Source organism: Astyanax mexicanus, chromosome 21 (assembly GCF_023375975.1).
Source record: "Astyanax mexicanus isolate ESR-SI-001 chromosome 21, AstMex3_surface, whole genome shotgun sequence".
NCBI lineage: Eukaryota > Metazoa > Chordata > Actinopteri > Characiformes > Acestrorhamphidae > Astyanax > Astyanax mexicanus.
Genome location: NC_064428.1, coordinates 42,801,765 through 42,815,404, shown reverse-complemented (window position 1 = coordinate 42,815,404; position 13,640 = coordinate 42,801,765). Strand labels below are relative to the sequence as shown.

The 13,640-nt window shown below is 39.3% G+C and overlaps 1 protein-coding gene across 1 annotated transcript; it reads right to left on the bottom strand.

Moving 5' to 3' along the window:
• Positions 1-3,248: 3,248 nt before the first annotated feature.
• On the bottom strand, positions 3,249-13,533 carry cdc37 (cell division cycle 37 homolog (S. cerevisiae)). Its single transcript, XM_022663245.2, has 8 exons — positions 13,284-13,533; positions 10,100-10,381; positions 8,963-9,068; positions 8,738-8,853; positions 8,326-8,448; positions 5,771-5,953; positions 5,272-5,343; positions 3,249-3,860 (listed from the first exon to the last, which is right to left on the bottom strand). The coding sequence occupies exons 1-8, from the start codon at positions 13,389-13,391 to the stop codon at positions 3,699-3,701; spliced, it is 1,152 nt and encodes a 383-aa protein (XP_022518966.2). The 5' UTR covers positions 13,392-13,533; the 3' UTR covers positions 3,249-3,698.
• Between the last annotated feature and the right edge of the window lie 107 nt (positions 13,534-13,640).

The following is a 13,640-nucleotide window of genomic DNA, read 5'->3' as shown; positions in this document are numbered from 1 at the left end:
CCATACATGCTCCTTCAGCACAGTCTGAGGAGCTTATAGAAGATACCTGTGGAGACAGTTGGAGACGCTGTGGAGATAGTCAGCGGTTCCCTAAGTGTTGTGAGACCTTACTCTGCTGCAGTGGGTCCTGGGTTCCTCATGTGGGCGGGGTGTAGGCAGGTCCTGGAAGATAAAGACACTGATGCCACTGACTGACCCTCAGCTTCCTTAGACCCGAATCCAACCGAAACCTCTGGGACTTCGCCGAGTCGCTCAACAGACCGTCAAGCAGTTCAGATACCCTAATCCTCCAGGTCACCGCCCACCGTCTACTGTCTCATCTACCGTTTGCCATCCACTGTCCACCTCATAAAACCTTTTGTTATATGTTTATATATATATATATATATATATATATATATATATATATATATATATATATATATCGATATATATATATATATATATATCGATATATATATATATATATTGATATATTGAAGTATTGTGATGTTATGATTTGCAGCACTGAACTGATTGTTAAATATTGTTTAGTATTAATGAATAGTTTATACTAAGGGAGTGAGAAGGCGGGGTTTAAACAGACAACTTTTTAAATAATTCAATATCGGTCACAAGAGAGCAAACATCTTTCCATATAAACCAAGCCTTATTGCAGAAACGTTGCCGAGGAGACGGGGGCGGGGCTTCACCTTATTTACAAGGACAGCTAGCTGATTAAGGCTAATCACTGTGAACAACAAACATTATAGAGTGACCCCACCTCAGACACCCTGAACACAGCCAATCAGAACTGAGGTCATTTTTATATATATTCATTAAACATGTCCATGTATCTACAGTTACTGGTCATGTGATCATGTAATTCACTCTGTATTTGTATTATAATTACAGACTGTAGTTGTGTTTGTGTTTCTTTGAACTTTATTATTCTCCTTATTTTCAATCTGTTCTTCAATATTCAGAACACACAGGATAGAAAACCACCACAGAGCAGCTATTATTATTATTAGGGTTCAAGCACCGAAGGTGCGTAGAACCCTATTGTTTTTGCTAAGATTTTTCTTCTTCTTCTTCTTCTTCTTCTTATTATTATTCTTTTTCTCCTGAAAAAACAGTTGTGCAGCCTAAACCGTAAGTCATAGAGAAATGAAACTTGGTAGGTAGATGTAGGATCAGTGCATCTCGGTGGACAACAAAAATGGCACCGATTGGTCAAGTGGTGGCGCTATAAACAAGGAAATTCATTTTTCACAATTTTCTCAATAACTCAAAAACCATAAGACCTACATTCAAAATTCTTTTTTTGATGGATTCCTTGGGTCAATACCAACAACTTTCCAATTTGGACCATGCACTTCCGTCTATATAGATTTTTTGCTAATTTGCATAATATGCAAAACCTACTTTTGCAAACTAGTCCTAGGAATTTTGACCAATCCTGGCATGTTTGGTATCAAAACACTCGTGAGAGCATGCGATTCAATATTCATTAAGAAAAAGTTGAAATATGTAAACAATATGGCCGCCATATGCAAATTAGTCCTTCCGGATATATGCCCCATTCACTTCAAGAGGTAAATTTGGAGCACTGTTTCTCAGCAACCGTGCAACCTAGCAAGTTGAAACTTTGCATGCAGAATCTATCATACAGCCTCTAAAGGATGTTCAAAGGGCAACTTAATCAATCAACATGGCTGAACACCATCAGCCAATCAGCATTCAGCAGACATTTTGGCAGGCTGAATGTTGCCCAATCTGGATGATATTTGGCAGTTATGTTCAGGTGGAGACACTGTAGTGACCTGCAAAGTGCTGAAACAATCCGCCCACTGGGGGGCGCTGTTCCAAAAAAACGAGTATATGTCAATCATGCTGTACTATTTTGACATCTAATTGTTTTTGCCATATTTAGTACAGTGGCTCTGACAAATTTCTCAATACAACTATGTTTAAAAAGTGCTTTGTTCATTCATAATTGCTAATTGTTTGAAAATAGCTATATTGAAACTACTCTCTGGATATTTGGCCTATCACCTCCATTTCAGTCTTGCTGCACACTGTAGAGTCTCTAGGTAAATGTTCATTAAAAACATTTGTGAAAATTTCACATACAATACTCTCCAGGCATCAAGCAATCTGTGCGTCCTTGGAATTTCTAACCTAAATTGCTGTAACTCTGCAGTATTTGCTGTAATCTCACAATGTTAAAGACCTCTGTACAATATCACTCTGATGAAGCGCCATTTAATACAGATATGGATTAAGAATAACTTGACATTACATGTCATATCAGAACATTCACTCCTTTGTGCCTCTTCTCAACATTAATAACAGGTGAAAGACTTTTGATCATTTCTAAATGTGACAGAATGTCTCCAATTGTGTTAGACCTTCTTACACATCACCATCCTATGCTCTAGTAGGCACCATTGTGCTAGTTGGTGCTTGATGAAGCGCCATTTAATTCAGAACTAGATTTATAATAACTTCGTAATTACATGTCATATCAGAACATTCACTCCTTTGTGTTAATTTAAACTTGTTTGGTCAAACATTTCAGCTTGTTCTGCAAAGGTTCAAAGGTCAATCTGAATACCACTTTGTGAACATTCTGGTTGAAGCCACCTGATCAATACCAATAACATGTAGACACCTTTTGACTAGTTCTAACTCACTTAATGAATATCCTACAAAGTTCACTAGATTTACATGTGAATTTAAGCACTGATCAGGTTGAAAGGTGAAAAACTTGATAATTTCTAAATGTGACAGGGCATCTCCAATCATATTAGACCTTCTTACACATCACCATTCAATGCTCCAGTAGGCACCATTGTGCAAGTTGGTGCTTGAACCCGATGATTGCCGCTTGCGGCTATATTTATTATTATTATTATTATTATTATTTGGGTGGTGGGACGTTATTCTCAGCACTGCATGGTGGGTAGAAATGTATTATGATACAGACAGACGATCAGAAACAGAGACAGAAAGCAGTTCACTCCATTTTTACTTCGGTTACAGACTCCTCCCACTCACCTGAATCGCAACCTTAACAACCAAAAAAAACCCAAACAAACAAAACAAAACAAAAACCTAAACTGAATCGAACCACAACGCCAAACACACTTTATACACAACAGCATAAAACTCTGACAGCACACCTGCACTCACTATTACTACACACTGTAGAGGAGTGTGTGTGTGTGTAGTGTAGTGTAAGAGAGAGGGAGGACTGTAGTCTGTTTATGTTTAAACTCTTTATTATAAAACAGTAAAGCAGGAAAAACATCATCTCAAACAAACTAAACCTGGCACTGATCCAACATCATCATCATTACCCAGCCAATCAGCATGCAGTGCTCAGGAGAGAGAGAGGGAGAGAGAGAGACTGAAGAATATCTACAGCACAGTTGAGGAACAAATTAATTTTCAGGAATTTGTTTATTAATAATGAACAGCTGCTGCAGGGAGGAAGGATTAATTACTGCAACATTCATAACTAGATAAATCAAATCATTCATTCATTAAGAATGATTAATTACCTATTAATTTATGCATTTTATCTTATGAATGATGTAGGAATCCGTATTAATGAACACTGTGTGTGTGTGTGTGTAAGCGTTGGGTTGTTGGGGGCGGGGTGTGTTGGGGGTGGGGTTTGTTGTGGGCAGGTTTTAGAGCAGGGGGGGGGTTTATTTAGAGTCTGATGTAGTCTGTCCATCACTGCTCTCTCTCTTCACTTCCTCATACTGAGACTCGTCCTCCTTCTCGTCTTTCTCTCCGTCATCATCCGTCCGAGAGTTCGGCACCCACAGCCCCGAGTCAATACAGCGCTTCATATGGATCTTTGCCTCCTGCAAACACACACACACACACATATATATATATATACACATGTTATCATATATACTGTTATCATTATTAAAATATAAAAAATTATATTTATTACCTGTTATGTAACACAGCCCCTCATTTGCGGGCAAATTGCACCAAAGTGGTCTCATTGGTTAGTGCTGTGTTTGTGCTGGTTTGTGCAGCAAAAATTAACGTTTGTGCTGTTATCGTTATTGAAATATTAAACATTATATTTACTGTTATTGAGATATTAAACGTTATATGTATTACCTGTTATGTAACACAGCCCCTTATTTGTGGCTAAATTGCACCAAAGTGGTCTCATTGGTTAGTGCTACGTTTGTGCTGGTTTGTGCTGTTATTGTTATTGAGATATTAAACGTTATATTTACTGTTATCATTACTGAGATATTAAACTATTTAATTTATTACCTTTTATGTAACACAGCCCCTCATCTAAAGCCAGATTTCATCAAAGTGGTGTTGTTTTTCTAGTGCTGTGTTTGTGCTGGTTTGTGCTATTAGAATAAATGTTTGTGCAAGTTTAGTTATGAGAGTTATTAGATAAAATATATTTAATTGGTGGCATTACCCAATATTTAGTTACACACATCACCCAGCCCCCCTCATTTATCAGTGTGGTTAGTGCTCACAAAAAGGCACTCAGCCCGGTTAAAAGGCATTAACATGGCAGTCTGTTAAATATATGCTTTCATAAGTGCAGGAGCAATTTTTACCATGGTAAATAAGTTTTTACCATGAACAGTCATGTCACCTGAAGACATTCATCTGTGCTTTATTAGATGTGTAAATAAATATTGTTTTTCCTGTAGCTGAATAATCAAAATACCTGAAACATTTATTTTTACAGCACTGCTGAATGAGACCACTGTGGTTTGGGCTGTATTGGGGGGCTGGATAATGCCACCCATTAAATATTTATTCTAATAGCACAAACCAGTACAAACACAGCACTAGAAAAACAACACCACTTTGATGAAATCTGGCCTTACCATAAAAGGTAATAAATTAAATAGTTTAATATCTCAGTAATGATAACAGTAAATATAATGTTTAATATCTCAATAATGATACCAGCACAAACACTAATTTTTGCTGCACAAACCAGCACAAACACAGCACTAACCAATGAGACCACTTTGGTGCAATTTGGCCACAGATGAGGGGCTGTGTTACAGAACAGGTCAGAAATTAAATGTTTAATATCTCAATAAGGTTATCAGTAAATATAATGTTTAATGTCTCAATAATGATACCAGCACAAACGTTAATTTTTACTGCACAAACCAGCACAAACACAGCACTAACCAATGGACATATTTTTATTTCATTTCTAATAATATGAGGGGCTAGCTTCACTGAGGTGATCCAGATACTGTTGTAACTCACCGTGGGATCCATCTTACTGATAACGTCCTGCAGCAGCTGGATGTCCTTCTCATCAAAGCACTTCTGCATCTCCTGTTTCAGAACAACACAAACACCCCTCGTTAATCCTTATTTATAAACACTAATAAAAGGAATCTGAGGAGAATCAGTACTCTCATTCTGCTGCAGGACAAACCTGCACTCCGAGAACAGAGACGCATTCTGGCAGAGAGACACATTTCTGCACAACACCTCTTCTTTTTCTTCTCCTATTGTTTAACGGGTGTTTTTGGTAAGATTTAACCTGTAACTGATCTGAATAAAGTCGGATCCGTGATTCACTCTGTAATTCGCACCAGTATTGCTCTTATAATCTGAATAAGATGACAGTGTTTGGGGTTTTATTCAGCGCAGATTGTGCATAATGGGGACTTTATTTAACATCCGGGTCAATTTTTACTCCCTGTTCCTTACACTGTCAGAGAAACAGCACCGTGTTTGTGTGTTTGTGTGTGTTTACCACAGGCAGTGAGTCGTAAACCTCCACCGGGTCGAGTCCTCCTGGTCCGAGTCGTTTCTGTCGCTCCTCCTCCTCGTACTCCTTCATGGCTTTCTCGATTCGGATTTTGGCTCGGCCGCGAACGCGCTCCTTAAACGACTCCAGCTCATCATTAAACGCGTCCTGATACTGCTGATCTGCCGTCTAACACACACACACACACACACACACACGCACACACACGCACACACACAGAAAAATGTATTGTTAAGATATTAATTTAATATTAAATTGCTTTACTCTGGAGATAATTATAATGAGTAATACACAAACAGATAACCGTAATATTAATGTGTTTTTTATGAAGCCCTTCAGAAAAAGCTAAACTCTTAGATAGATAGATAGATAGATAGATACATAGATAGATAGATAGATAGATAGATACTTTATTGATCCCCAAGGGGAAATTCTACACATCCAGCAGCAGACACAAAGTTACAAATTGAATACACAAAGTTACAAAATAAAATATAAAGATATATATAAATACAATCAAATAGAAAATAGAATGTACAGTGTAAAAGTACAGTCTTTAGTGTGTGTGTGTGTAATGTAGAATGGAGGTAGTGCAGTTGAACAATAGACAGTGAACACCAGTTGATGTGCATAAAGTGAGGATAACTGATGTCCTCCATACAGAAAGTGCAAATACACAGTTATATAATAATTTAAATTCAGCAGTGCAAATGATACGTAAACAGTAGATGAATGAACTAGTGAATTAACTACTAGTGCAAAATAGGGTAGAACTATAAAAATAGTGTTATAGGCATCAGCAAGTCAGAGAGTGTGTCCATAGCTGAGGGTGTGGCCATGGTGATCACAGAGTAACCAGAGTGAAAACGTGTCACAGAGTGTTCAACTCCTCTCAGCACAGCAAACTAAACAGTCTTATGGCCTGAGGGACAAAAGACCTCCTCAGTCTGTCTGTGGAGCAGGACTGGGACAGCAGTCTGCTGCTGAATGAGCTCCTCTGCCTGGTGATGGTGCTGTGCAGAGGGTGGTGAACATTGTCCATGATGTTCAGCAGCTTACTGAGGGCTCTCCTCTCTGCCAGTGGTGTTAAGGACTCCAGCTCTAATCCCAGCACAGAACCAGCTTTCCTCACCAGCCTGTCCAGTCGTCCTGCCTCCCCAGCACACTACAGCGTAAAAGAGGACGCTGGCTACCACAGACTGGTAGAACATCAGGAGGAGTTTCTGGCAGATGTTAAAGGACCCAAGCCTTCTGAGGAAGTACAGTCTGCTCTGGGCCTTCCTGTAGAGGGAGTCAGTGTTCACTGACCAGTCCAGCCTGTCGTCCAGGTGCACACCAAGGTATTTGTAGGACTTGACCACCTCCACATCGACCCCCTCGATGGAGATTGGCCGCTGAGCAGAGGGCCTGGACCTCCTGAAGTCTATGCACATCTCCTTGGTTTTGGAGATGTTCAGCTGTAGATGGTTCATCTTGCACCACATCACAAATTCCTCAACCAGGGTTCTGTACTCCCTCTCATCACCATTACGCACACACCCCACGATTGCAGTGTCATCAGAGAACTTCTGCATGTGGCATGACTCTGAGTGGTATTTGAAGTCTGATGTGTACAGTGTGAACAGGACTGGAGAGAGCACAGTCCCCTGTGCTGCTGATCACTGATCATCTTAGACCCATCCTACTCTGATGATATTAGCAGGTGGTAAGTTATTTTCTTCCTTGTGAACTGGCAGTGATTTTTAAACAGGAGGTCTCCAAAAACAAGGTGCTTTAAACATGTTCTAGAGATGTGCATAGCATCCTCTTTTACACTGTAGTGTGTTGGGGAGGCAGCATCAGCAAGAGGGATGCTGGACGACTGGACAGGCTGGTGAGGAAAGCTGGTTCTGTGCTGGGATTAGAGCTGGAGTCCTTAACACCACTGGCAGAGAGGAGAGCCCTCAGCAAGCTGCTGAACATCATGGACAATGTTCACCACCCTCTGCACAGCACCATCACCAGGCAGAGGAGCTCATTCAGCGGCAGACTGCTGTCCCAGTCCTGCTCCACAGACAGACTGAGGAGGTCTTTTGTCCCTCAGGCCATAAGACTGTTCAACTCCTCTCAGCACTGCAAACTGAAGACTCTGTGACACCTTCATTCCGGCCACTACATGGACACACCCCCATCTTTGCAGACACACTCTCAGAGATGCCACATTATAATATTTTTGTAGTTCTACACTTTTTTGCCCTAGTAGTTTATTTACTATCCACAGTTTACATCTCTACAAATTTGCACTGCTAAATTTAAATTATTATTTATATTATAACTGTGTATTTGCACTTTCTTTATGGCTGACATCAGTTATCCTCTCTTTATTAACATCGACTGGTGTTCCTTATCTACTGTGTTCAACTGCACTACCTCCATTCTCCATTACACACACACTCTGTCGGTCTGTCTGTCTGTAAGGTAAACAGCACATACATTAAAGATACAGTGGATGAATGTGAAGATTGTGTGTTGAGGGCTGAGTGTGTTTAAGGGACACACACCTTGATCTTGGCGAAGAACTGGCGAAAGCAGCCCCGAGGGTCCACCTTCAGACTCTTAGCCAACTCCAGGATAAACTGCATTACAATCGTCTGGTGGGCCACCTGCTCCATCAGAGCATGTTTCTGAAACACACACACACACACACAGACACAAATGGGTTCATTATAATGAATAGTTGCAGGTAAAGGTATCAAGAGCGGGGTTTATGGGAACAGTGTAGAATGCAGAGCTCCAACATCTAGACTAAACCAGATAGTCTGAAGATCAGAAGATCCATATTTCTCTAACTTGTTAGTAAATAATCTAATAAATTCTCTTTTTTTTTCAACTGGACATGAAAAACTAAACCTGAAGAAAACTGTAATAGTTTACCATCATCAATACCATCACATGTAAACATAGCACACGCACCTCCTCCACCTCCAGGTCAATGCACATGATCACCAGGTAGTTCGCTGTTTCCTCACACACCAGGTGAGGATTATCCGACAGGTACTTCTGACTGTCGTCCCAGCGACGCAGCATACCTACACACACACACACACACACACACACACACACACACACGCTAACCAGTCACTGTCTTTCTGATCCAGATTCAATAAAGCAATATTACTTTCACACACAGCGACTTACCAAAGTGTTTTATCTGTTTTTCATATTTCTCCACGAAGGTTTTATGCTTCTCCTCTTTCTCCTCCTCCGTCTCTTCCTTTACTTCAGGCTTGACATTCAGTACACTCTATCAGAGAGAGAGAGAGAGAGAGAGAGAGAGAGAGAGAGATTAATACAGAGCAGCAGTAACATTATACTAAACTCTAAAGTGAAAGGTTTATTAGTGCTGCACATTCTGATGGTGCAAAATATTTATTTTTGTGAAAGCAAATGATAAAGAACCTCCATGTGAATCAGAAGTGTTTCAGTCCAGACTAAAGTAAAATACAGAGCAGGTGATCAGATCAGAGCTCATATCAGACTCCAGCCATGCCAACTGTCCATAAACAAAACAGCTAATAATACTCCTGTGCAAATTCACATGTGGGTAAAATATTCCAACTTATTCACAGTCTGCAGAAACTCAATGAGATGTTTCTTCATACTCAGAACAGTATCCTCAGGTTCTGTCAACTCAACTCCGGAAGAGGCGAGACACTTCTGGTATACGGGCAATAAGACTGTATATTACACTGTTGGAGGTGATGGCAGTGGGTTTAAAATGATTAGAGTACCACGCCTTCATTTAAAACTACAGTGACACGGAGCAACTCAAGAACCTCTGTGTTTTTAGTTTAGCTCTAGATACCACAGCAATTACCTAAAACATCCTGATTTATGATCTAAAATACCTAAAGGCAAATGTATACTTCTGCATCGAGCCTACGCACCACTGCTTACTCTACTCTGCATCTCTCTGGAAATGTAACTATATGTTGTGCGACACGGACAGCCACAGCTGTGATTGGTCAGCCGGCCCCGTGTTCTCTCACACACATTCTTTTTGCAATTTAAACTGCAGAGCGACGCAGAGCTGCTGATACATGCATGCAGAAGTATAAACACGCTCTGCTGCTAGGTACACAAACTACGGCGTAGGTTTGACGCAGAAATATAAAAGTATTGAGCTTTAGAATCCACCTGAAAACAATATTAAATGTCTTACAGACAGTAAGTGGTACTCACACTACAGTTACTACAGAACAGGTTTTTACACCCAGCTTTTCTCTGTAGTAGAGTAAAATCTATAAACGGTCCGACCTCTGAGGTGTTTCTCACCTTGCTGAATCCTTCTTTGCTAAGCGTGTCCACATTCCAGGGCATCTTCTTCTCCTCTCTGCGATACTCGTCCACCTTCTTCTCACAGTTCCTTTCCTCCTTCTTCAGACGCTTCTCCTCCTCCTGAGCTTTGACCAGCTGCTGCTTGGCCTCCTCTGTACTCTTCAGTGAGAGTTCCTGGACCTTCTTCTGAACTTCCTGAAGCTTCTTCCTGCTCTCCGCCAGGTTCTTCTCCAGTTCCTCCCCCTGTTTCTGAAATGCCTCCATACGCTCCACTCGAGCCTGAGGGTGTAAAACAATCAGAGGCTTCAGGACAGAGATAGACACAAAACAATAGCACCCCCTACATTTTCTGTAGTGTACTATAGTCTGTCAGAATAAACGTGTGGCATTAAGCAGACCTGCTGATCTAGAGCAGACTAACAAAAATATTATACAATACTGTCAATGATACAGACATTACAGAGTAATTCTGAATAATCAAAATATTTACAACAATAAAACTAACAATAAGCTAAAGCTGAATTTTTTTATACCCAGAGTCAATTTACATTAACTTTAAGAACAAGAACTCCTATTAGACTCATCATGATAATGCAGATTTAATAAAGGATTTAGAATTTATACCTGAAGCAATGAACGAAATCTATGCATTTCCTACACAAAAAATAACAGGACCCTGTTCTAAAATAATAAGTTGATCAGCACTAGCTTACTGAAGCTTAACCAGCTTAGCCAGTCTATACTTTTACCAACACCAGCAAAGAACCCCACTCCCTAATCCTAAAGATTAATCAACTGATTAAAAAGAGGATACATTAAAAGAGGAAAATGTATATAGACCTTCTCCTCACACACCCACGCCTGTTAACAGAAAATATAACTTTTATATTAAATCATTTTATTGATAATTTAGATAAATTTAAACACAGGCACAATAGTAACAGATGACATACTACCATCTTTACAACACTGTAGTGTCAGTTAATCTAAAATACAAGTGTTTGAATCACAATTAACCCTGTTAATTAACACTGTTAATTCTGATTTAATTTGATTTGGCTGTGCTGAAACACAGAATGTCCAGCTCGAAACAGTGAACAGATTTCATTAAACCACAACAAACAATACAATATATTAAAATATAATATAAACAATACAATATTATTGAATATAATAATACAACATTATATAATATAATGTAATATAAACGCAGAATTTATCCAGCAGCACCGCTAACGGGTTAGCCAGCTAACCTAAAGAGCTAATTATCTAAATCACGTATCTTCTTGTTTTATTTAATTAAATCCGTTATTAGAAATTGAGATAGTTGAGATAAAGCGGCGGGTTTAACCGAGTTTAACCCCGTTAGGAGATACAGATCATTTACTGCTGTTTTTAAGTTTAAAGTTCTGAGGTAAATTAGCTTCGACTGCGTTTCAGTGTTTATTTAATCTCTTAAATCAGCGACCTGCTGCTTTAAAATCTGAAAAATACTCGAGTTTTTCACAAATTGTAGTCAGAATCAGTCTGAGGAATTAGTTAGCTTACCCTAGCTTAGCTTAGCCTGTATAGAGTTTTCAGTGAGTCAGCTAGGCTAGCGGTTAGCATCAGCTAATGTCCCGTGTTTATTATTTTTCGGTTATTATTATATGTAATGTAAGATTCTGAAATCAGCGGAACTGATTTAAAGCGCGTGGTTAATGATTTAAAATGCTTTAATGCTTTATTGGTGTGTTAAAAGCGACAGTAGTGAGATTTAGCTCCGGTTCTGAGGGGAAATGAGCTAAGCTAGCTCCACCACCGGTCACACTGTAAGCCTGGTTAGCTATCAGCGGCTAACAGCGAGGATTTACTGTGATATCAGTCTTTCTGTTGACCATATAAACGGTTAATTATCTGTACATTAGTGTATTAATCTGTATATTAAGTTTAACTTATTTATAATTCAGCAATAGTGGAGTTTGAGTTCTGAGAAGAAATTAGCCTCTGCTGCTGTTCACTCAAAGCTAGCTTAGCTTAGCGTTTGTTAAGGTAGATTTTATTAATATTGTATAATTTATATAATTTAAGGCGCAGTAACCCGATATAGCTCATTACATTAGTGATTAATGCTTTATCTAGTGTGGCGTTATAGACATGTCACAGCTCTGGGTCAGTACGGGGTTGTGATTTAATTGCATTAGTTTAACAGTCAGCATTATTTTTTTCCCAGTATTTTACTAATTATTTGATTTATAATGTGCTATATTCTACTAACCCCATTTAACGAAATTACCCGTGTTTGGTTTTGATTAGTATTACTGCCTTACGTATGCAAAAATTGCAATTATTTTTCGGTTTTTAACTTTCAAAGCTTTGAGACTAAGCTTTAGCTTTATAGCTAATCGGGGTGTTTCCAGCCAGAAAGCACATAACTCACTATTACTATATTACCTCTTATATTCTTATTAGTTAAATAATCGATGTAGATGTGTTTAATTTACTGTAAGTTCTGTTTGAGCACAATGACCATGCAGTGGATGTACACGGATTTGTACAGGTAAGGTAAATGTCCATTATTACAGTTTAATACTTCAATTGTTCCACGGCGAAAAGGAAATGATTTACACTGGTTTAAACATGATGTGATGATAAATGACTCAGATGGGTTTATATATATATTATATATTTCTGTTATATATTATATATATTTCTGTATTAAGCAGGATTTAGGCTTGATGTATTTGTGGGTTTTAGCCTGAAACTCAAGTCAAAAGACTAAAGAGTACAGATACACAGTGTAAGAAACTTACTGATCTCGGATCCATGGTGCAACATGGAACAACAATACAATGCACAACATAAAATTGTAAAAGTGTTATGATAGTGCAACATAAAACTATAACACTACAATAAATACAACAGACGACACAGTTTAACAGGCAGGACAGTGCAGTGTTTAAGAGAGAATAAGGTGCAGAGATATGTAACATATAGAACATAGATGATCACAGCAGATACTGAGGTAGATTTTTAAAGATTTAGAGAATGAAGCAGCAAATAACTGGTCTCTCTTGTGAGTAATGTAAAACACAGAAAGGTCCAGTATTACAGTAGAACAGAAAACAGAGAGCAGCCAGATCTCCTCTATATAACAGGTGTATAAGGTGGAACCTGTGTACAGAATCAAGTGTGTTGTTACCTGGTGTCTCCACCTGAACAGGCTCGGTGTGTCGATGTTGGGGTGTGTATCATCCTCATCGTCAGACACCTCGATATGATCCCACACGCTGTAATCGATAGTTGTCATGGCTCTGTTTATTCTCCTCTAATTCCCAATCAGATTGATTTTGTATAATAATAATCAATAATCGCGCTCTCCTCTTTCTTCTAGAGCTCTCCTCTCCACCCCACGCGCCTTCTGGAACTCTCCAACACTTCCGGCGCCAGAGGGCGGGGCAACGAGGTGGATCACCACGCCCCTTCCGGCTGTGTTACCGCAGAGAGCTGCAGCGGTTACCATAGCAACAGTGTCACCAGTCCAATAGAAACGCACGGT

Excerpts from the sequence above, each read along its gene's own strand:
- cdc37 (XM_022663245.2), bottom strand. The coding sequence starts at position 13,391 with ATGACAACTATCGATTACAGCGTGTGGGATCATATCGAGGTGTCTGAC. Across the intron at positions 10,382-13,283 it reads TGTTCAGGTGGAGACACCAG|GCTCGAGTGGAGCGTATGGA; the intron begins GTAACAACACAC and ends TTACACCCTCAG. Across the intron at positions 8,449-8,737 it reads TTGACCTGGAGGTGGAGGAG|AAACATGCTCTGATGGAGCA; the intron begins GTGCGTGTGCTA and ends TGTGTGTTTCAG.